This window comes from Molothrus ater, chromosome 1 (assembly GCF_012460135.2).
Source record: "Molothrus ater isolate BHLD 08-10-18 breed brown headed cowbird chromosome 1, BPBGC_Mater_1.1, whole genome shotgun sequence".
Lineage (NCBI taxonomy): Eukaryota > Metazoa > Chordata > Aves > Passeriformes > Icteridae > Molothrus > Molothrus ater.
Window position 1 is genome coordinate 58,480,158 of NC_050478.2, and position 23,150 is coordinate 58,503,307.

The 23,150-nt window shown below is 38.9% G+C and overlaps 1 protein-coding gene across 1 annotated transcript in view; it reads right to left on the reverse strand.

Annotated features, from left to right (window-relative positions):
* Positions 1-23,150, reverse strand: part of TPPP (tubulin polymerization promoting protein) — a 67,133-nt gene that overhangs the window by 13,219 nt on the left and 30,764 nt on the right. The window contains exon 3 of the mRNA XM_036404501.1: positions 7,359-7,512. Coding sequence (XP_036260394.1) covers positions 7,359-7,512 — 154 coding nt within the window. The remainder of the gene's footprint in view (positions 1-7,358; positions 7,513-23,150) is intronic.

Genomic DNA, 23,150 nt, shown 5'->3' on the forward strand with positions numbered 1-23,150 from the left:
TTATATTAGAAACAGAGACAGTTTGGAAGTAAACAATAATGGGCATGATTTGGAAGATATGAAATTCCAACTAGACACATGAGAATTTTTCACCCCTGTGGTTGGTCAAGCCTGGAAAGAGGGGGGGATTCTCTGTTCCTGAGGATTATCAAAACTTAAAATGACTAAGTCACAGAACAATTTAGGTTGGAAAGAACCTTTGCGTATGAGTCTTTATCTAGCATAGGGTCCTGCTCACAGCAAGGCTCCAACAGGCTTACATAGAAACTTCTCCAGTCAAGTCCTGAACACCTGCAAAGCATGGGCAGCCTCCATGGGCAACTTGTTCCAGGGTCTGACCACACTGCAGGTAAGTAAAAAAATCAAAACAATCCAACAGCTCAACCAAATTCCCTATTACCAGTAGGGCAACTTCTGTCTGAAGCAGCCCTCATACCAAAGACAGGAAGTGAAAGCTGCTGTCTTTAAACTCTGAAAACCTTAACAAATGCCACATTTCTCCCGTTCCCTCTCTTGAGAAAGACAACTCTGCAAACTTACACAGATTTTGCCTGCTACCTCAAGAAAACTAATGAATCAAGGACCAGTTTACAGAGCAAGCAACACAATCCATTTAATTATATACAAGAATTTGAATTAGTTCCAGAAATGCATTATCAGCGCTTAGGAAACAGAAATGAACTACTGTAAAAAGGAAATGAGAGCACAGAAGTCAACAACATTAATGTTCTCTACTCTAGTAGAAGTAGAAGTATATAATAGTTTGCCAAAGAAAAATATATGAACTGAAAGCTCTGCAGCTGCACTGGCTTGGCTTGTTTGCAGCAGGAAAACTATGAATTTTATGGCCTCAAAAGATGCCATAAAATTAACTCTTGTGTCAAAAGGCTAGAAGCATCACATGATGTGATGCCACATCACATAGTGAAGCCACAATCATGAAAATAAGGTAACAGTGTGAGACTGGAAGATTTCCCACACTTTCAACACTTTTCCCTCCAGAACAAAGCTGAGGCAAAGAAGAGGAAAGACAAATCAGGGCTGCCAAGGTAACGTTCCTCATTTTCTGTCAGCACACATTACCATCCCTTCCTCAAAGCTCACAGTTCAAAACCCAAGCAAATGTCACAAAAGCTTTGCACCCAGCCCAGTGCAAAGGGCCCCACGAGCAGGGCAGTGCAGCCCACACTCCTGCAGCTGCACAGGGCTTACTCCTGCAGCACCACAGCCCCTGGCAAGCTTGCAGCAACTCTGTGCTGGGCAGCTCTGCACACAGCATGGCACCATTCCCAAAAGGCTCTCCACAACCACTTCCTGGGAAGGAAAAGCACCGAGAAAACCTACTGGACTTCAGGAATATCACACCTTCCAAACAAACACCGAGTGCCCTGGCTTCCACAATGAACTCTTGGTTCCCCTCAAACAAGTTTGCCTTAAGGTATTTTCCACCGCATGCCATCGCTGACAAAGATTCGGGCTTCACTTAAAGCTGCTCCACAGCTTAGGCAGAAACTTAATGATGCAAAACCCTGCAGTTGGGTTTTCTGCTTGGTTTTCCTTCCTGAATTACAAATGTCCAGATAGTACAGAAACAGTCCCTGCCTGCCTGAGGGACTGACTGAGTCTCTTCAGCAATCAGTGCTGGGAGTGTCTGCACTGCCAAAAACACTGGTGACAGACAGGAGGTGAGCTGCTCCTCTTACTCCTCACCACAAGGGTGCAAAACCTTAGCCACAGTACTCCTGGCCACACTGTCAGCTGCAGTCAGCCTTCCTCGCTGAAACTGAATGCTTTCCAACATCTGCTCCTTCAACCATAAAACTTCACTATCTAACAGCACATCCTCCTAGAAAAAGTTGCCATGGAGATTTCTTCATGCAACTAAAATGTTCTGGGAGCTTGCAGAATCAGCACCAACATTCATAGTCTCGGCAAGGTTTTGAAAATTATCAGTCTGCTGGTAATATCCACAACCTTTGTAAAAATAGGAAACAAAAAATGACTGCAACATAGAAAAATAATTTCAAAGGTGAAGTCTGCCCTTTTTGGGGGTGTGGGGGGCATTGTACCAGAACTCCATACCAAAACTGTATTTACTTTGTTTTTAAATTCATGGGAATACATGCACATGCATTAGAAGTCTGCAGAAAGTCAGAAACAGAGATCAAGCTTCAAATAAAATTTGGATTTCATTCACGTTCCTTTGCTTTAGCACATGCATGGACACACACCCATACAAAAGTAAATGATAAGCAACTCCACTTCAATAATGCCAGAAAGTAGCATCATTTTAACGAATCCTAGTGAGAACTTTCAGTGGAATGGTTCCCAGTAATGCCACTCAGATGATATAGCACTGCAAGTCCTAATTCTATATACATACCTAAACCTTCTCACTTACTAGGAGTCCAGCCAGAGATAGAGAAAAGACATCAAAAAGGTTCCTTATATGTGACACCCCTTATAGCATAAGCATTCACATAAATGTGCCTGACCCAGGTCTAGCTCCATCAAGAGAAGACCATGTGAAGTCCAGCTGGCAGGTGTTATTTGGCAGCTATAAGAGACCCCTTCCTTTCCTCCTCTCTAAGATTAGCCCCTTAACTCCAGTTCTCCAGCACTTCAACAGTCCAAGTCACTGCATGATCTCAGCTCAGGGATCTAGCAGCCTGATTTACATGATCTCCCTCAAAAACAGTGTGCCAACACTTCTCTGAGGAGTTTTTCATTCTTGTTGGTGGTGAAGACAAAACAGAAAGGGAAATATATTATAAAGCCTTTTTTTTTTCCAGTGAGGGTGTTGTTGAATCCTTCTTCAATTTAATGTTACAACCAATCTTTAATGAGACTTGGTCCAAAGCTAGATGCTGTCAACATAAGCCTTTACATACACTACCATCCATCTTCCTCATTTTTTAAATGTATTTCCTGACGAGCCTCTATTCATCCTGTGCAGCACTCCACTTAGAAGAGTTTTGTTAACACATCTGCACAATCCCAGTGAATCACATCTCTGCAAGTAATTTGCCCTGCTTTCCCCATACTATATGCTTTTGTGTGCAGGCGTTAGAGACACACCCCATGTCCTGCTGCATTTCTGGAAGGATAAAAACCTCCCTTGTCAGGCTTGTCCCCCAAACATATCTGCTCTGCCCCTTATGATCTTTCATCTTCAGGTCATGGCAACCTTCCATAGTCTCCTCAGCAGATCAGTTGGCTTAGTTTGTAAAGATACTCTTGTTCTACTTTGTTAGATTTATTCCATCCCTGCTGAGTAGCCCTCATTTCTCTAGTCCTAGAAGCCAAAGCCCCATCTTCAAGAGAAGCCATACAGTCCACTTCTACCCAATCTTTCCTCCTCCCAGAACTGGCAAGGCAAGATCTCAGCTCCTTACCTATCACCCTCATCCCTAAACTTCTGTAGTTCCTCTTTATATGCAGCAGGTTACCTCCAGAGCAGTACTCTGGATACCCACAAGGAAGAGAAAGAGGAAGAAGAGGTCCATGTGAGGAGGTTGGACAAATCTTGGCTGTGCATCTGCAACAATCCCAGATCATGGCACCTACCAAGCAATAAAACTCCTGAGACATCAGGTGAGATCAGAAGATACATGCCTTGATCATCCACAAGAAGAATCTCCAGTAATTTTCTGTGACTAGTACCCATTACTCCTGACTCATGGTACAGCACTATTGCCAGAGTATAGCGTCACCCGTTATGGAACAGGGAAGTGTAATAGCACATGAGATATTTGGGATGGCAAAATCTTCTGTGACTGTTCACTCAACTCCTTTCCAGATTTTCACTAACACACAGCTCATGCTAAGGCCTAATATAACTACAAATCTGTGGCCAGCCAAGGATTCATTCAAGCAAGGATTCTTAAAAGAACTTGTCTGTCCCCACAGTGTGAGATAGTGCTGCTCAACATTATCATTCATTCTCCCCTTTTTGTGTGAACACTAAATTCAGGTTCAGCTGACTCTGATGGGCCTTGTTGATCCTCACCAGTGCTTAGGATACTATATGTATTCTGAAATTGAACAACTGCAGGTTGAGCAGATCTGTGATCTTTTGTTGCCAGAAGCCACAACCTTTCAGCCTTTTCTATTTCAATGGTCTCTGTCCACTTGGTCTTTAGCTGTCACTGCTTCCACACCTTGTGTAGCTTGGGTTTTCCACAAATACCACATCAGTCTCCTCTTCATCTTCTCCCACCATGGAATCTCAGGACCTCGACTACAGCACATCTCCCACAAGAGTGGCCACCACTGCCCTGACCTCCAGGAAGACACAGAAGCTCTCTGAAGCATTCAAGGTGGATATAGGACTTCTTCCTAAGAGAGCCAAGGACTCTCAGTTCTGCAGACTTCTACATCTGAATGGAAGTCCATGTGGTGGACAGTATCTCCTGCAGCTTTTTCAGACTACCACTGTACAGTCTTCAAGCAGATCCACATAGTCTTAAGCGGAACTCCTAGGCCTCTTTGCACTTCTGCTGCAACAACTGTTTTGTCTCATTTACCACACTCTGTGGGATGCACTCTGGTTTCCTTGCTCTTGCCCATTATCACCTAATGTTTTGGTGATAATATGATCTTGCCCACATCAACATCCCCCTGAGCACCCATCATCCAGCTTTTAAAGTGCTGTTGCTGCTGTACTGCCCTGCTACCCATACTCCTCTCACCAGGAATCTCACTGGATTGCACCCTGAACAACCTGATCTGGCTTTAAGTTACCCTCTTGTGAACAAAAGGTTTGAACGAGATCATCCCAGATTCCTTGCACTTGAAATTGTTCTGAATTTCTATGTCAAGGACCCTGATCAATATACACTGCAGTTCAACTGGTTTTATTTTAACAGCAAACAATAACCAAAGTAAGGATCTGTTTCCCAGGAGGTGCAAAAATGCATTCAGAATGGTTATGGCATACAGCTCTTGGTACAGGAAAAGAAAGAACCTCAGTTTTGCTCTTTGTAACCTTTGTGTAGGAATGAGGACAATTAAAAGGCCCTAGACTTCATTTACATGTCTGTTTACAAGCCGCCAAAGTTACATGACCGGCACCGTATATTCTATTGAGACATTACCACCAAGTGAGCTAATAAAGCCACTGGCTTCATTAACCTGTATCACTTTCCTGTGTTTTTCTTCATCTGTGACAAAATCAATAATATATGTTCTGTTCTTAGATTAGAAAGTAGCCTAAAATTCACTTGGTTTCAATGTCTGGCTGCTGAGCCTTCTCAACCACACCAACAACAAGCAGGGATTTTTGTAATTCTATGACATTCTGAAGGAGAAGAAAAAAATAAACAGAAGAAAATAAAAGATCTTCTATCACTTCTATCCCAACATGCACTAAAATCCTCATTGTCTGATGTGAAGGTAAACTTTCCAACTGTCCTGCTGAAGGAGTGCTTTCCACAGGCTGCCATTTAGTCCACACATACTGCCCCTGCCACCTACCTCCCCAGAACACCCAGTGCAGAACATGAGAAGAAGCCAAGACACAAAGTTCCCCATGTGCTGCTGAAGTATTCTTATCCACAAGCTTTACTTAATCATACTTTCAACTCCTTCCCTAATATGTTTAGAGTAATGTGTCAGTAGTCACAAAAAGTTTTCTGTCTGAGACCTGAACCAAATCTACATGACCTATAGCAGAGTTTTACAGAGCAGGGCACACACTACAAGGCATGACTGACTTACCTTAGAACTTTTAAGAAAAGCTTAATGTAACTTTATCTAACCGTACAGAAAGCAGCACAATTTGAAATTTCCACAATATTGACTTCCCAAAGTAAACTAAGCATTAAAAGCTTGTATAGAGAATTCATATCTATGCTCCTGGGCTGCAGGAGGAGAGTGGCCTTGTATTCATTTATTTATTTTAATGTCTTTAATTGCCAAGTTTGTGGGTCTTTTTTACCATCCAGGAACTAAATTAGCATGAGAAAAGAAACATGAAATTTGGTTTTACATACACACATGCACACACTCCCAGTCTGCAATCTCCCTCCTTTTTAAGCTCTGCCTCCTACCCCTTACTTTTCCAGCTAGCAGAACAAGATATTCTGATCCCTTTTTCTTAACTTCTCAACTCTCCCCAGAAGGGCACATATTGAACAGTCAAGCCTCGCATCTCTGGCTCATATTCCCCTCCACTCTTTCTTCCCCTCCTGCTCACTCATATACCTCTGCTGAGCCTATATGATACTACTTTGCATCTGCAAAGCTCTCTCATCCATGCACCCCACAAAGAAAGAGACTATTCCTTTAGTAGCAGACACTGCTCATTTCAATGTCTGCCTCCTAAAATACTCAAAATGGAATCAGGAGTGAGGTGTAGAAGGATGCACACAATTTGAGAGAAGAATCCCTGAACAGATGAAGAAGTTATTCAAATCTATCAAGGCAAGTGAAGAACAAAAAGGAAGGTTCAAGTTTTAAGTCTGTATCGAAATTACCACTTGTTTTAAATGAGAGTAGAAGAGCAATAAAATAAAAACTTGCAAAAAGCTAACTTATTTTAGAACTCAAAAGAGTTATTTCCACTTGATGTTTACACTAATCATTTATAGAGAACCAGTTTCTGAAAAGATTACATTTTCATTCACAGCTTTAGGCAAATTCAGGCAAAATTCAGGAGGATCACAAATTTTAAGCAGATGAACTAAACTGACAGAACTATTCAACCTGATGGTACACTCTCCAGTATCTCCTAAAATACTGGATAAAAGTTTGCCTAGCCTGGGCATCTAAAAGGACAACCAAGCTAATGTACAGTATGCTTTATAGCTCCCTTTTCACATACAAAGCTCAACACCAGTATTTTAAAATTAAAAAGACAGAACATTATAGCTCTGACAGACTTGGAACAAACAAGAAACAAAGACCAGACCACATGATAATTATTCCCAGGTTTTCAGTGTTCTGGGATTCACATGGTGTAATTAAATGTATTTTAAGATGCCTTCGCTTTTTGGTATTTCACAAAACATCTTAAAACTTTTTATTGAGGCTCTAATATACTCCTTTTGATTTGCATATACCACTCTTCAACAACATTTCATTGTTCTAAGCATACACAAGCTCAGGATATTCTTGACGTGCTACTATGTAATAGTACAATTCCTAGAAGGAGCAATGACAGTACCACATAGGAACACACAGTAGCACAATACTCAGTTGTTGCACACTGTTTGCTCCAATTCTGCTTTGCAATTGCTGCCTTCAGGCTCACAGAGAAATTGGATTTGTGGATTGTGGAGGGAAGTGGTAAACATAACAACACTGCAATAGAACAAAGGACAGGTAGAAACAATCTGTCCATGAGAGCAGTAACATACCGTTACTCCAGTTAAACCTGGGCCTTTTCCTTCAATTAGTTTATACATTTCTTGAAGTGCTTCCTCATCACTTTTGCCTTTAAATCGCTTCTTGGAGAGTTCTTGAAGAGCTTCCTTAAACTGCTCAAAAGTAATAGTTCTTACAGACTTTCCCCTGTTGAAACACACAGCAATTGAAAGAAATTACAAGAGAGCACAAAAAGCATTTCGAGAATAGCAAAATGGTTTCAGTTTACCACAGCGAACAACAGAAAACTGTAACAGAACAGGAAAGCCCATGCACCCCATTTTTGGTGTCAAATAAAACATATTCCAGGAATATCATTTTATGTATACATCAGCAGGATAGCACTTCACAGACTTCCCTTGATGAATGTTCAAAAATAAAGATGAAATAAAGTGACTGGGTCTACCGTCAAAATGCCTGCAGCTCACAAATTAAATACAGTCTCATTTGGTTGATCACTTATAATGTCTGCATTTATAAGACAAGATCTGAAGCATCTTAGGCGAGTCTTTTTATTTACTACTTTTTATTCCTCTTTGAATAACTTGTTATCATATTATTTATAAGTCACTATTCATGTATTCATAAATAAATTAAGAATTATTCTGCTATTGTGCAAAGCAAACCACTGAAATGTATTTAAAAACTTGAAATTCCTTTTCAATTGAAGACTGACAAGTTTTTAAATGATACATTTAAATTCAATACCTGTTTTCTTTTGTAGACCATCATCTTCAAAAACATTTAAAGGTATGCAGAAAACACAATATAGTAGCCTGGTAAGCGCATAGATTTTGCTGTACAAGTGTGTGGTGCAAATCCTGATAATGGGAAATTCACACTTTACAAACACCAGTTTATACGGTCATTCCTGCAGATCTTTTTTGGTCCATCACACCAAAGGTTTCAGTTGATAGAACTCTTACAAAGCATTCACCATAGTGATATGTTTAACCAAAGAAGGTTAATGCATGTCTGTTTTCTAGCATTTTAAAATATTCAGTTTAGGCAGGAGATAACATTACAGAGTAAGCACAGTTCCACTCAATTCCCTAATATTAACCTAGTTTTAGTGTTCCTCATTTTAAAATTCAGGTACAAAGCAACAGCATCAGTGAGTTTACTCACATTAAAGAAAAACCAACTATTTTTAGTTGTTATGAATTACAGAAGAGACAAACCACATCTTTTCCTCTATTAGTAAACTACAGATTCTCTGATCTTTAGAATAAGAATTTACACCCTAAAATGTAGCCATATATTTTGAACTAAAGTTTAGCAGATCAAATAGAACCATTTTCAAAAAGATGTGTTGATACTTATGCTGATATAATCTTAAACAGTACCATCTTAAAAAGCAGAACATGTTTAGATTACAAAATTCTCAAAGTTAAAGTAACATTTGAGAGTCCATGTTGCTGGGAAACATGCTACTACACAAGTTTTGTTTGCTACTTGAGCATTTATTTTTATGCCAATTTAGAGAACATTTCAAGCAAATCAGGGGAAAAAAATAACCAAGCACCACCACATAACCCAGACCAGTCCTTTCAACAGGGACAGCTGTTTATATAGGAATAAACAATAGATGCTAGGATAGAGAAAGTGTGCACCAGCAACAGAAATCTTGGGCTAGAAAAGCAGTACACAGAGATCTTATTTTAATTCAAGTGTCAAAAAGACCATTGTGAAGAGCAATTCAGCTATACGTCATGGATTTATCTTTGATCTTCTTTTAAATACCTTCAATGGTCAAATTCCTCTCAGCTGGGGGATGCCTCCACTAATGAAAAGGGGAAATGCTATTTCTGGTTTACCAACCAATACTTAGAAAGTGACTCCTGCTTCAATTAACTAAACAAAAATGAAATTTTATACCAGGCTTTTAAAACAAAGAGAAATTGGCTATTCACAACAAAATTCAACACTAAGGGAACCCTTTACATAATTGTTCATTACTAGCATTCTTTATTTTCAATGCAGCCCAACATATGTATCAAATGTCAGCAACCGCCACAAAATAAACTTTATGTATTTCTTAACCAAACATTGCTGTTTGCAACTACTTGTCTGCTTTAGGTAAAGCATGTGCTGGAGTATCTCAGAGTTAGCTGGTAAAAGAACATCATGACAGTAGAAATAAAGAATATAATCCAGCATTTCATTAATCAGAAAGACAGGTGGAATAAACTGCAATTAACTACCTGGAATTTCTCCAGGATTCTCATTAATAGGATTAACATCCCTCTTTTGATGAAACACGTCCAAGAACTTTTAAGTAGCACAAAGAGGTCAAGACTTCATTTTGTTTTGCCTCTCATTTAGAAAAAGAAAGCACTGTCAATCACTGCAATCACTGCACTGTTGTTATGCTCCAGCATAACAACACCCTAAGACCCTAAATTCTCTGCAGACTCATTGCTAGGCTAGCCAAGCCTAGCATTCAGGCCTTGAAAAAGGCAGTTTTCTGTAGCACATAGGTTTATCTTTGATCATCAGTCAGGATCATTGCAGTGGGAAAGAGAATGATCACTTTCAGCAAAACCAGGAAAAATTCATGTTAACTTGTTTATTTGTCACAGAATCTTCTGAGCTGGAAGGGACCCACAAGGATGATCAAGTTCAACCCTTAACTGATCTAACCCATGACCTATTAGCGCCACGCTCTAAACAAATGAACTGATCTCAGGGTTTTATTAACACATGGAGAATTTCTGCTTGCACACTTATTAAATAGAAGAGCATAACTTTTTTGTATGAATTAAAAGGAAAAATACATAAATATGGCTGCCAAGATGAACAAAGAACATTTGGTATAAGACACAGGTCCACAGGTCTACCTACCTTTCGCATTTAATCTCTTCCCTGTCACTTACATGGGGCAAGGAAATGAGTGGATTTTTCCTCTTCAGCTTAAGGTAAAATCACAAATTGGACACATATATGACCAATGTACTATTATTGCAGCTGAACCCCGAAAGAGAAACAAATGTGCATCATAGCTGATATTCTTTACCAGACAGCAACATTAATTGGAGCCATGTTTAAAATAGGATTGGGAGTGAAGGAATTTCTGCAACTATATCCCAAGTTTCCTAAATAAAACAGCTTTAATTTTGAAATTTGTTATCTTTTTCTACACTCCAAAAATATCCCCTCTTGCTCCTCCATGTATTACAAGATTATCAAATCCACTTGTAAAGCATCATAATTAATTCCAAAACTCTACAGCTGCAACATATGCCAAGTCTTGTGGAAAACCCTAGGAACATGACACGTTCTTGCACTTTTGGTATGTGAGGTATGGTACATGTATGCCATTTACCAGCATCTAAATTATCAAGCAGCAATCCTATACACCTCCTCTCTCTAGAGACAGGTCTTGAAGAGCTCTGAGCAGTTGCTGTCATCATGATTACTAACTAGAACAGCATGCTCCCCTCTCCTCTGTCTGTACAGACATGGGTTGAATGCACAGGAGACCACTGACTGAGTAGGTAGAAATGATAGAGGAAAAGTCTTTCAACAAACCTTGATTTACACACTCTCTCCAATCCAGGTCCACAAAACTACCCTAGGGATAATGACTTGTGAGCACTATTGGATGGAAAATTGGACATGAGCCAGCAACATGCACTCCCAGCCCAGAAAGCCAACACCTGTATCTGAGGCTGCACCAAAAGCAGCATGAGAGAAGGGTGTGGGAGAGGATTCTACTCTGCTGTGCTGAGAGGCCACTTGGAGCACTGCATCCAGCTCTGGGGCCCCTGTTGGAGTGAGTCCAGAGGAGGACCACAGAGTTGATCAGAGAGAAGAAAGAGCCCTGCCATAAAGACAAGTTTGGGAGAGTTGGGGTTCTTCAATCTGGTGGAGACATGGCTCCAGGAGACCCTACTGCAGCTTTTAAGGGGCTTACAAGGAAGGATGGGGGCAGGCTTTTTTAGCAGAGCTGTTGTGATAGGACAAGGTAATGGCTGCAAACTAAAATAGGGTAGATTCAGACTAGACATAAGGAAGACATTTTTAGGAGGGTGGTGAAACACTGCAAGAGGCTGTCCAGTGAAATGATAGATGGCCCATCCCTGGTCAGGTTGGATGGGACTATGAGCAACCTGGTCTCATGCAATATGCTCCTGCTCACTGGGAGAAGGGCGAGGTGGTGGTGTTTACTTAGATGACATGTAAAAGGCTCCCTCCAACTCAAAGTAATTTATGAAAAATTATAATACTATGAACACAGGCTGTCATACCCCTAGTTTATTTTCACCATTTTATGTCCTGTTCACATTCAGGAAATCCCTTCCTTGTACCAGATTTTCAGACTTCATGAAATTAAGAAAAAAACCCCAACCCATAACCCCCCAAATAAACAAATTCCTTTTTATTAAGCAACTGCTACAAAGAATCAGCTTCTTTGTGTATATTTGTAACTTGTTTTTAGAAGCTCATTATAAATATCTCGTTTCCATGGGAATAACAAAACAAATATATTCACTTTCATTTTCCAAGTGTTACAAGTTCAAACAACTTGTCTACCATTAAGTATGCCAAGGGTGATCACTCAGCTCTTAAGACTCATCTCTTAGATTTAGCATTCCAGAGAGTTAGCATAGAAAGATTAAAAACTGTATGTTGAAAAAAATTTTTTCTAAATCAAGGCATCAGAATGAAAATTAAAACTGACGAGAAAATAAGACAAAATGGAAAATAGCAACAAGCAAGGGAAGGTAGGAGGGAAAAAAGGTTTTTACAAAACTAGGTGTCATAAAGTTGGCCACTTCAATGAAAAGAACAAAATATATGAGGGACATGAATAATAAAAAGTTTTAAAGCCCTATACTTCATTATGACACAAAGAAACCTTTATGTTCAGAAAGGATACATTCTTACATACCATTCTATTTTAAGCTCTGCTTCTTACAACAAACAGAATTACTGTAATGCATCATCCTTCAGTGGCGGAAACCGTGTTCATGGAACAATAATGACAGCCTCCTGTATCTATGCCTACATTTGGGAACAGAATGAACATACTCAGAAGAATTTTAGGAAGCTTCCCACCACTTCCCCTTCCTTGATAAGTGTCTCCACATGTGGCTACTCCGTAATAGGAGATTATGAACTGAAGTTTGAAATCCTCAGTTTGCTCTTGGGAGCCCAAGTTCACCTATATAAAAGCATCAGTTCTGTGTCTGGACACCAGCACAGTAAACAAAGTGCAAAGTATCAATCATTGGCCCAAAGTAGATTGGAACAGCAAGCGATGCAGCTTCCATTTGCAGATATTACTACTAACAGTGCCCTGAATTCTTAAAAGTGAAAGTGTACTGATGCAAATTGATACCATGGAGTTGAATACTATTTGGATTAACAGTTGTCCACAATTTCAGCTGAAAAGCTACACAATTACACTCCATATACCTGATACACAAAATCCTTGACTGGTATTAGAGATCTTTATCTCCAGAGCACTAAAACAGTTCAATGTTAATAAAACAAAGTCCACAACTTAATAGATCCTGCTGTAATCTCCAATCTACCAAAAGACATCCCAAATGCCCATCACAATAGGATACTTTTCTATTTTCTTACACTGAAGATAAGAAAGAAAATGTAGAATTACAGAGAGAAGTTTCTATTTTTGTTAGTATGTCAGACAGGATTATGGCAGGATACAATAACCAGGACTGTTCTGCTGTGGAAATTGTCATCTACGGTCTAAGGAGTATAGCAGGTCTGACAACGGTCTAAAAACACTATAACTAGAAGTGGGAACCCAACAAATGCTTTTGCATAAACTCTAACAGGAGTTTTGTTTGTAATTCTAAATTCACTAGGGACTTGGGTGTCTGATCAACTGAGCAGTCAAGTAAAACTCAACAGCATCTCTTCTTGTAAATTAGAACAGGACTTCGGGTACTTCCTATATTTATTCCTAAGGCAGTCTCATTCATTCAGAAAACAGAATGAAGGACCAAGGTGGCAAGAGAATGCATGAACAGCTTATTTGTGACAGTTTGTGACTTACTGGCACAATAAGCCTGATCAGGCTATTTCTGATTTGCCACTATTGCTCCCACATCTACATAGGGAACTGCTAACTAATACTGAAGCACTTCTTAATTATCAGAAGTAAACACTGAAAATCATTCAAATTAATCACATAAAGGCATCATCACTGAGAACCAGACTATTAGTCAGGTGTTCTTCCCTAAGGACTAACTAAAGGCATATTTCCTAACGACATTCAGCCCTTACTTCATACTTTATCTGTTTGTCTTTTATCTTAACATGCCACACCAAAAAGTCACTACAGCTGAAACTTACTGATTTTCATACAAAGATTTTTCTTACTTTCCACTTTACAGCAGCAACTTTATTATTATTGCTGCTACAGCCCCTCTTTGTTTAGTAGAAGAAACACTTTCTCTTCCATGCTACTTGTAAAAACACCAAGTCTTCATGATGTGGTCTATAAACAAAATGTATATCGGTAACGATTGCTAGTGTTATTTGTACTGCACGCCTCGACAAACATAAGGTAGTATCACATACAAATTCAAATTCCTTGAAGCAAAATAGGTTTTACCCGTCTCTGCAAAACACAACACTCATCTAACAGATGTATTTTTTTTCCAAGAATGTCTGCTGTAATGCTATCACCACAAAGTCCAAGGTTGTGTAACCAAGAAGCAGATTATGCTGCAGAGCTGGTGGTTAATTTCTTTCTTTTTTTCTTTTTTTTTTTTTTTTTTTTTTTTTTTTTTTTTTTTTTTTTGTAGTTTACAATTTTCCCTTTCTCCTCTCTTACACAGCTCAGAATTTCTGCAGGCTATCAGCACAACAATTCATAGCCAAGAAGTCCCAAACTAAAGGTAGGTCCCTAGGCAGCTAACCAGGCTGGTAGAACCTTGCAATCTAATGGAGTATTAAAGATATCCTGTGAAGGTCTGGTTTTCCCTATATATCAGTCAAGAACAGAACAAAAAACCTCTTAGATATATAGTGCAAAAAAAAACCCTAAAAAAATTTAAAGAGAAGATTTTCTTGGATAAAACTGAACAATGTGCAATTAACCCAAAGCACAGGCTTGTGTATAAATTTTAAAAATAGAGCTGAGGATAGATGAGCAAGCAAAGAAAGCTACTTTAATACTATCAGGGTATTTGCCCTGCAATTACTAACAGCTCTAAAGAGATATGGTTAAAAAACCCAAAATTAAGGTAACAAAACTTCAAATATCACTTTGCATAGAGTTCTGCCCAATTAATGGGTAAAACTGGGATACTGAAATTAGACATCCATATGTTGATGCAAGCAGGAGTAATTTGGCAAATTGTGAGGAAAGAGGCATTGACAATATTTTCAAAAAAGTGATCCTAGTTAGAAGCTACAACAGAGATCTTCAGCTAAAGTAGTGGTCACTTCTGGAACACAGGCACCTTTGAATGCATGGCTATTTACTACGAGTGGATTCTTTTGGCGGCAAGAGTGCAACTGACAATGAAGACATCCAGATGACCTTTACAATTACTTTCTCTAAGACAGATGGCATGTTGGCCAAGTCACAGTACAGCAGCTGGACTAGATGGCTTCATATACCCCATGATGACAAGTGAATTCCATTATCAGTTTTCTAGGATAGAAAAACAAGACAAGCGCAATGCAAAATGCAGTACAAAATTCTCTCACTATATCACTGCAAATAGTCTTCACTTACAGAAACCTCTCTGGGAGTGGGCCACAAGGGCAGAACACCTCAGATCATTTACTCAGGAACTGAATCTGGAATGGTCAGTTTTCCCTCCTGTTGCTTTTTGTCTCACTAATGAGCAAGGGTAAAGCAGAGTTTGCTAAGCAAGAAAAGTAGAAAGCAATGAAAATCCGAAGCAAGAGGACATCAACAGCTCACTAAACCAGCAGTTGATTGGACTTCATTGCAACTTAAATATTTTAGGCCTCTCTTATGAAAACTCTGTTTTCTGATCCTTGAGTTAATATGTCTCTCTTCTTGACTTTTTTTCCTACCATGTGTGCTTCCTATGTGCTTCACTCATGGTGAAAATTTGTTTCCTTTAAAATAAAATCTGAAATTCAAAAAAAGAGAAATCAAACAGCTATAAGCCTATCAGATAAAATAGTATTGGGAAGGGAAAAAAGGGGGACTGGAGAACGAATATGACTTGGCAAAAACATTACTAAGTAAAAGCTTCCAAAAGAAAGCAAATCCCAGAATGAGTTAAAGGGGTTAAAGAGATTTAATGGGATTTACAGTGGATGAGGAAAAGAGAAAGTCCAAACAGACAGTAGGTCTGATACCTAATACAGCTTAGAGGAATAGATTAAATTAGTTAAACAGACTAGCAGAATCCAATATTTCACATTTGTTTGAGGTTTTCTTCAGTTTAAGAGAACAAAAATAATGTTACATTTGAACATTTAATAATGAAGATTATGTAATGGTTAGCTACTGATAAGAAGTATTAGGAAAACTCTGTGAAGCCTGAAGAAAGCATATGCCCCAATTTACATTAAAGGAGTTTGCAAGTGTATTTGGCATGAGAGGCATGGACCAGAGTTTGGGAAAAGATAGAAACATGTGCTACAAAGTAGTCTGGGAGTACTTCAGCTTTTCCTTGTTATAGAAGAGAGATATCCATCTTCTGGTTGCCAATCCTGTGGACTCTGCCCAAATTACACACACAACAAGACACAAGATAATTTTATCACTCCTTAGAATGCTGTCTACTCCTGTGAAAGAATCCAATAAATGACATACAACTTGCAGATAATGTTCAGTAACACAGAAATCCATCCCTTGGGTGTATGAAGGATTGATATAATTTGACAGCACAATTTGGTTGGAAGTTAAGACATTAAAGGACATGGCAGGGGTGAGTGAAACTAGCAGGCATATTGGCCAAAGTAGAGAAATTAGAAGCAATTCAAAAAAGAGGCTGCAGACAGGTCTTAGATACAAATGGTAGGGTACAAACTAGTGCTGAAGCAGAAAGACAATGCCTCAAAATCAGGCTTCTGGCATATATGCTTGTTTCTTCTCTAGCAGGCTCAATTTGTTTGCCATTTTCTTTGGTTCTTGTCATCTTAAGGATATGCACAAGGCTAGGCATACATATAGACCACAGAGGAAGGGAGCAGACACTAACCACAGTGTAACAACCCAATACTGTGCCCAGCTGCCAGAGACAGGGCTAAGCACATCCAAAATGCAAAAATCCAAGAGGATTTTATAGGTCATAGTGCTCATTAAGTCAGCTTCAAATAAATAAATTAAAGCAGTTAAGAATAGTTGAAGATTTACTAAGCATTCTTAATAGCTAATCACTTCATCTATCTGTCTTCCCCAGGGTGAGCTTACCACACAAACTAGTGGTAAGAAGATTTTTCCTATAATAATACTTCCCATTTTATCTTGAGAGGGCTGAAAAAGCTGATACAACCACTGCAGTCTCAAAAGCTCTTTCTTGCTGTTGAAGTGCAGGGGCTTAGGGCAAAGGCTTTACAACTGAGACGACAGGACAAAGAACCAACATCACCTGTACTTTCTCCACCAGCTAAAGCAGTGCATATGAACACACTGCCTGATAACCCAGGGAAAGAAAAGTAGGATACACAGACAAGGCATCCTTCTACAGCTCACCAGCAATCCCACGTGAGCTGACATGTCTCATTCACATCCCAGAACAAAAACACACAAACAAACAAACAAACCAGCATTTCAGTTTATTTTGATTTTCTCTCTTGATTTCACACCTAGTGTGAAAACATTTGATTAAAAATTAGACAAATCAAAGTATAAAGAAATGACATCCAACAGAAACACTGTTCTAGAACATTGCAACAAACCATGACCACGAGTAAGGTCAACGCTGCATGGCCAAACATCTTCTAAGCAGAAGTGAATGCATTTTATCCCAAGCAGTTAGAAACTATCCAAAATTGTTCATAAGTATGACTAAAAAATATTCTCAAGGTCAGCTTTAAGATTACTAGCTATTTTTCAGGACTTCATTTATATTACTAACCTGAATTTATATAAATACGTGGCACTCAGAGATAGGAAAAGAGACACAACCTAATGAACTTTCATATTAGCACCCTCAGGCTTTTGGTAACCAGTAGCCTTCCTTATTGCTTTCTCTCTACATACAGTATCAGTGTTTTGATTGAGTTGACATACAGGGAAGACATTACCTTTTCTGATGAGACCAGTTAACCAAGAACAGGACATGACATTTGACAAGGGAATAAAAAGTGGAATTTTTACAATAGAAAACAGAGTTACATAAGACAGTGCTGTTTTTAATAATGAGACCCAGAACAGAAAAGCTTCATATCTAAGAACTAGATATTGAATGGTTATCTGTATGACATCTTACTTGATTTAGAGAAAATTCAGACTCAAGGGGACAAAGAACAATGGCATTATTAAATAGGACTGGACATAGTAAGATCTTAATTCCTTACGTCTCAAGATATTAGAGCTTAAATTATGCTTTCATTGAGAACTGAACTGGACTTTGAAAGTAAACCATTGTACAAGGGACAGAATAATAACTGAATCTAATTCTTTATTATGGGACAACAGTGAGTATCCAAGCTTTTATCTCACAACATATTACTCAAAAATTTTTCTCCTCTCAGTTTTTCCTTAAAATTAAATTAAAACAAACCCCCTAATTTTATGTGCTATTGACTTTCCTGGAATTTCTTTCTTATTTTCCTCCTCAAGACACTGTGATGTCTCAGCAAAAACTCTATCTGTGTATCCTTACAATGTCTAATATTAATGAGGGATTTTTAATTCCCAGATAGGAATTTAATAACTACCAAATTTTTTAGCCATTTTTCCTACATGGATCCAATCCAGATCAGAGCAACACACAAAGTACAATGCAAAATGGCGGCAAGGCAAAGGGGGAGTTTTGTGGGGACATGTTTTTAAATTACTATGAAGCTCAAGTAAAACCACAAGTACAACTTGAACATTTTATTGCTTGTTCCTTTGGAGAAAGGTGTCTGGATCACTGTTTCAGTGAGGCCTCAGACAAAACTCCCATCCTAATTCAGAAATTACACTGGTCAATATAAAGAAAAGAAGTCCCTGGCTGATGACAAGAAAAATGAAGGAAAAGGGATGAGTAACACAACCTTGAATTCATATAGAGCATATTCACTCCACTGTTCAGGCATGGCAGCTGTTTGTTAATCACCACACTACACCAGGATACAGCAAGTTTACTTGAATTTCTTGGCCAAGAAATTCAGAAAGCGCTGTCTGATAGCTGAGGTAACCAGCTCCAGGAGATTTCTCCCTACCCTCCAAGTAAATATTTCCAGTTGCAGACTGGTTTTCAGTGAGTTTTTTGTGAGAAAGGTACAATACCATTTAATATTATACATAGAAATATGGTACATATTTTTCAAAAACAGTTTTGCATTGTTATTTCTGAAACATAATTTAAACAAAGCAACACAGCTTCATGTATTTGGGAGCTGCAGCCAGCTCAGCAGACAAGCTCAGCAGTAAGCAAGTCATTGCTGACTAAAATGGAACTATGGAAGCCAGAGCAGCAGTCCTCTAATCCAAGGTAGAATTTTCCTTTAGAGTTTAATTACACAGAATTTAAAACCAAGAGTTTTATCAGATTGTCTCACTAAGAAAATATCATTGTCAGATGGTTTTACAACAGCACCATTCCAGTTTTTCAAAGGATTTCATGGAGATGGATAGTTTTTCATGTCAAATCACATCTAACCACAAAAGCAATTTCTGAATCTAGTGATAGCTCAATGATAGGGAGCTCTCTAAGTAAAAAAGTATGCGCTTGTGGGAGAGGTTGTTTCAGTGATCCTGATGACAGAGAGAAAACACAGATGTATGTATATCTGCTAACATTTTTTGCTGGCAATATGAGAAGGTGGCAGTATTAAAAATAGACAGCTGGTGTTAACTGACGCCAGCACGATCTCAGTGTGTAAGAGTCATTGACCATGGTTGGAGATAGAAAGGTGTGAAATCAAGAATGACACACCAAGTGAAAAAAGAGAGACAAACTACAGTGTTAGTCCATATCCACAGGTCACATGCAAAGAAAGCCACAAAAATATTTGCCATAACCAACAGCCAAGGACCAAACCATGACATTTAAGAAAGGAGAATCCAGACTGCAGTTATGCACAGAGCAGAAACATTTTCTCTTTCAAAGAAAACAAGAAGTATAATAGAAATAATTAAGAAACTGCATATTTCTCATAGCTGGAAGATTGCCTTCCATATGAAAGGGCAAATTGGATGGTGACAGCAAACTTCTAAATATACAATCCCCAACCTTGGAGAATTTCCCATTCTATGTCTGTTTCTTGCAAAGGAGATTTCACTCTATGTTAAAACAACAACATCCACAATGATGTTCTGCTCCCCATGTCCTCCTTATCTTCACGTCTTATGAAAGCAGCAATTAGAGATGCAATTGTCTGCATTGGCAGCATTCTCATTGTACAAAACAAGATATAAGACAGAAGAATAGGTAGACTGTGGCCAAAACAGTCTCTCAAACAGTTTACAAATGAGAGTAGGAGAGCATTTGAAGAGGTATCCACTTGAAGAGAACAACAGTATTTTTAAAACGTGCAGATGGGAAATGTTAAGGCTAAATTATAGAACAGCAAAACCCCTGTAACACTTATACATGAGAGCACCTCGTTTCCACTACAGATCCAAAAGCCAAATCCATATGTCTGCTACTGCCAATGCAGAGAATATTCTTTAATAAGTTCTTCTGCCATGCCTTCATCACTTCTGCTATGCCTTTATCCTTATCATAACTTGTGGAGATGGGTACCTACCTTTGCACAGCTTAGGGAAAAAATAGCTAATGCATCTGACCACTTACTTCATATACCTCAAGAGCAATCTCTAGGCACTTTTCATCTCAGCACAAGGTTGTTGCAATTGACAATGCAACCCTCAATCTGAATGAAGATCCCCGACTAATCATAACCAAGAACAACTGTACGAAGCCCCAGTATACCTCACAAGTAATTAGGGCATGCCTGTGAGCTTAGAGACCAAAATAATTGAACATAGACAAAGCACAGAGTTTTATCCATCTTCTCACAAAAAAAACCCAACTCTAGAGAAAGAAAAAGCCTGCCAAACAAGTAGTTACAATAAAGATACCTCCAGCTTTAAAAAGAAGCCGCTTTGAATCGTTGGGTGAGAGAGACTAATCCTCTCTCTCTGTGTCCAGAGTGGGGAACACATTTTTCAAATGGAACTCTCAGTTGTGCCACAGAATCTGCAGAACAGTCCATGCCAATAATGTCTTGGCACTTTGTGAAAGCTATAAACAGAGAGTGACCCAATTCTCTATGGGGATCTATCACTTCCCCTGGATTAAAGATCTGTATATCAGTCTTTACAGTGCTGACTCATGTGCATCTGAAACCAATCCAAAAGAAAGGCAGAAAATTATGACAGTTGATACCAATACAGACATTCTCTCATTAATGTCACACTTCCCTATTCAAAACATGCAAAAGTTTACAATAAATGGAGGTTTACCTACCTAGTTGCAGACATCTTCATCACAAACCAAAATGATAAGGAACAATTGGGAAGACTCCAAGATGCTGGAATGAATTGTGAAAGCAGAGAGGAGACTATAAAAGAGCAAGCATACACTCTTTTGGAAATCTGTGACTTATTTAGACCAATACCTATGGAACAAAGGTATTGAGCCAGTGCTGGGTAAGATTTGATGCCCTCTTTATTTTTGCTTTGTACAAAAGGATATTTTCATCTACAAACACAAATTAGTACATTCTTACACTAGCAATCTCCAGGAGCTCTCAGTTACTTACATTCAGAAAATGAAGCTTCATATTTTTCTCAGATTACTATCTCAATTCTGAAAACTGTTTCTTCAAAGCCTATGATTTCACCAGCAGAAGCCTCAAAGTATTACTCCAAACTGTCACCCACTGACATGCTGGTGCAAGAATATTCAATGTATCTATTCCCACAATGTTTGTATAGAAGGACAAGTTTTCTAAATAGTGCACAGTTAATGATGCAATTAGTATTAGACTTCTGTGCTCTTATCCCAATGCATGTGTCCTGGTTTAGAGCAAATTTGGGAGAGAATCCCCAAAGCGGCTCCTGGTCCAGGAGAAAATACCTCCTTGGAGAAAAGTGGAAAAAAACTGTTTATTAAACAATAAAACCTAAACAATATTACACAATAAAACCCCTTGCCGCTCCAAAAGAGATGACAAATTGAGAAAACTCCATCCCCGGGTTGTGGCTCAGCTCACTCAGTCTCTGATCAGTCCCTCCAGTGCTGGAAATGTTGCGGCCCAGACCCGGCCCGGTGGGCCACAGATGCAGCTGCCAGTGCTCCTCTGGGTGTTCAGTCCAGAGCAGGTTTCAAGAGGTCCAAAGAAAAGTGAAAGAATCACAGTCCAGGGAACTTCTTTGCCTCAGCTAGCTAAACTAACCTAAGACAAAAAAAGAGCTCTGTCCTGCTGTCTGTCCATCTGCAGACAACACAGTCCAGGAGCAGGAATGTGGAGAAGTGAGAGCAGTGTCTGAAAAAAACTGTGCACTTCTTCTCTTCCCCCTTCACTCTCTGCAACAAGTCTTAAAGGTGCAAAACTTATTATTCAGCATAACGAGACGACTGGGGATAAAAGCATCATATAGTCAACCCAGGACAGCATGTCAGAAAACTGTCTTACTTTCCAGGAATATACTAACTTATTTGTGGTACAAAATCTTCTGATTGAAGGCCACTGATGAACTTCCATGGGATCTAACTCAACATATAGGGGTGTCGCCCTCCATCAGCACTGCCAATAGGGTAGATACTGTTCGTAAGCAAGTCAAGTATATCCTCACAACCTATAAAGCACAAAGCAAACTGGCTCTTGCAAGAAAATAGGATGGTACAAAACCAATAGATTAACACAATGTATATATATACAGTTCAGCTCTGTGTTTTCTGTTGCATGTACCAGCCTGTGCAGGTCTACTCTGAAACCTCCCAAAATACACAAATGACAAACACCTTTGCAGGTTTACATGTTGGTCTTTTTTACTACAGAACCTCTACACTAGGAATATTTATTCAAGTAGTCAATTTAAACCAGCTTAAGTTCTTGATGGATGCATTTATGGTTATTTAATGTCTCACAGTAAGGACAGCAAAACCAGCAGGAATTCAACAGCAAATGTTTCAGGAAAATGCTCTTCTTCAATTACTAAAGTTTGACAGTTTGACAATCAAAGAAAGTTTTATGCACTCCTGAACATCTTATCCTATACCTACAGAGTACCCTATACCTACACAAACAAAGCTCTGAGACCACAGCTACAAAAACTACTAAGTCTTCATGTCTTTCTAACCTGCAGCACTTATAGAGTGTCCACCCCTTTAGAGGCATTAGAAGCCAAATCCTCTCACACTTCAAAGCTCAAAAAAAACCTCCAGATTTTCAAATGGAGCTCAATAAGGATGAAAAGCAGAAATTCTGGCCAGAAATCTTCTGCGTACATGCAAACCAGGTACACTCTGTATGCTTAATTTTCTAAAAACAGCAGCATATGACAATTTACAATGCTGTTGAGAGGTTAGTCAATACTGCAAGCTCTTTGAAAATTACTATGTATGTTGCAGAGGCTGTGCTCTTCAGCAAATTACTTCTTCCAAGATTAAGAGATCACACCTGGGGCAAGCACATATAGAAATCTAATCAACATT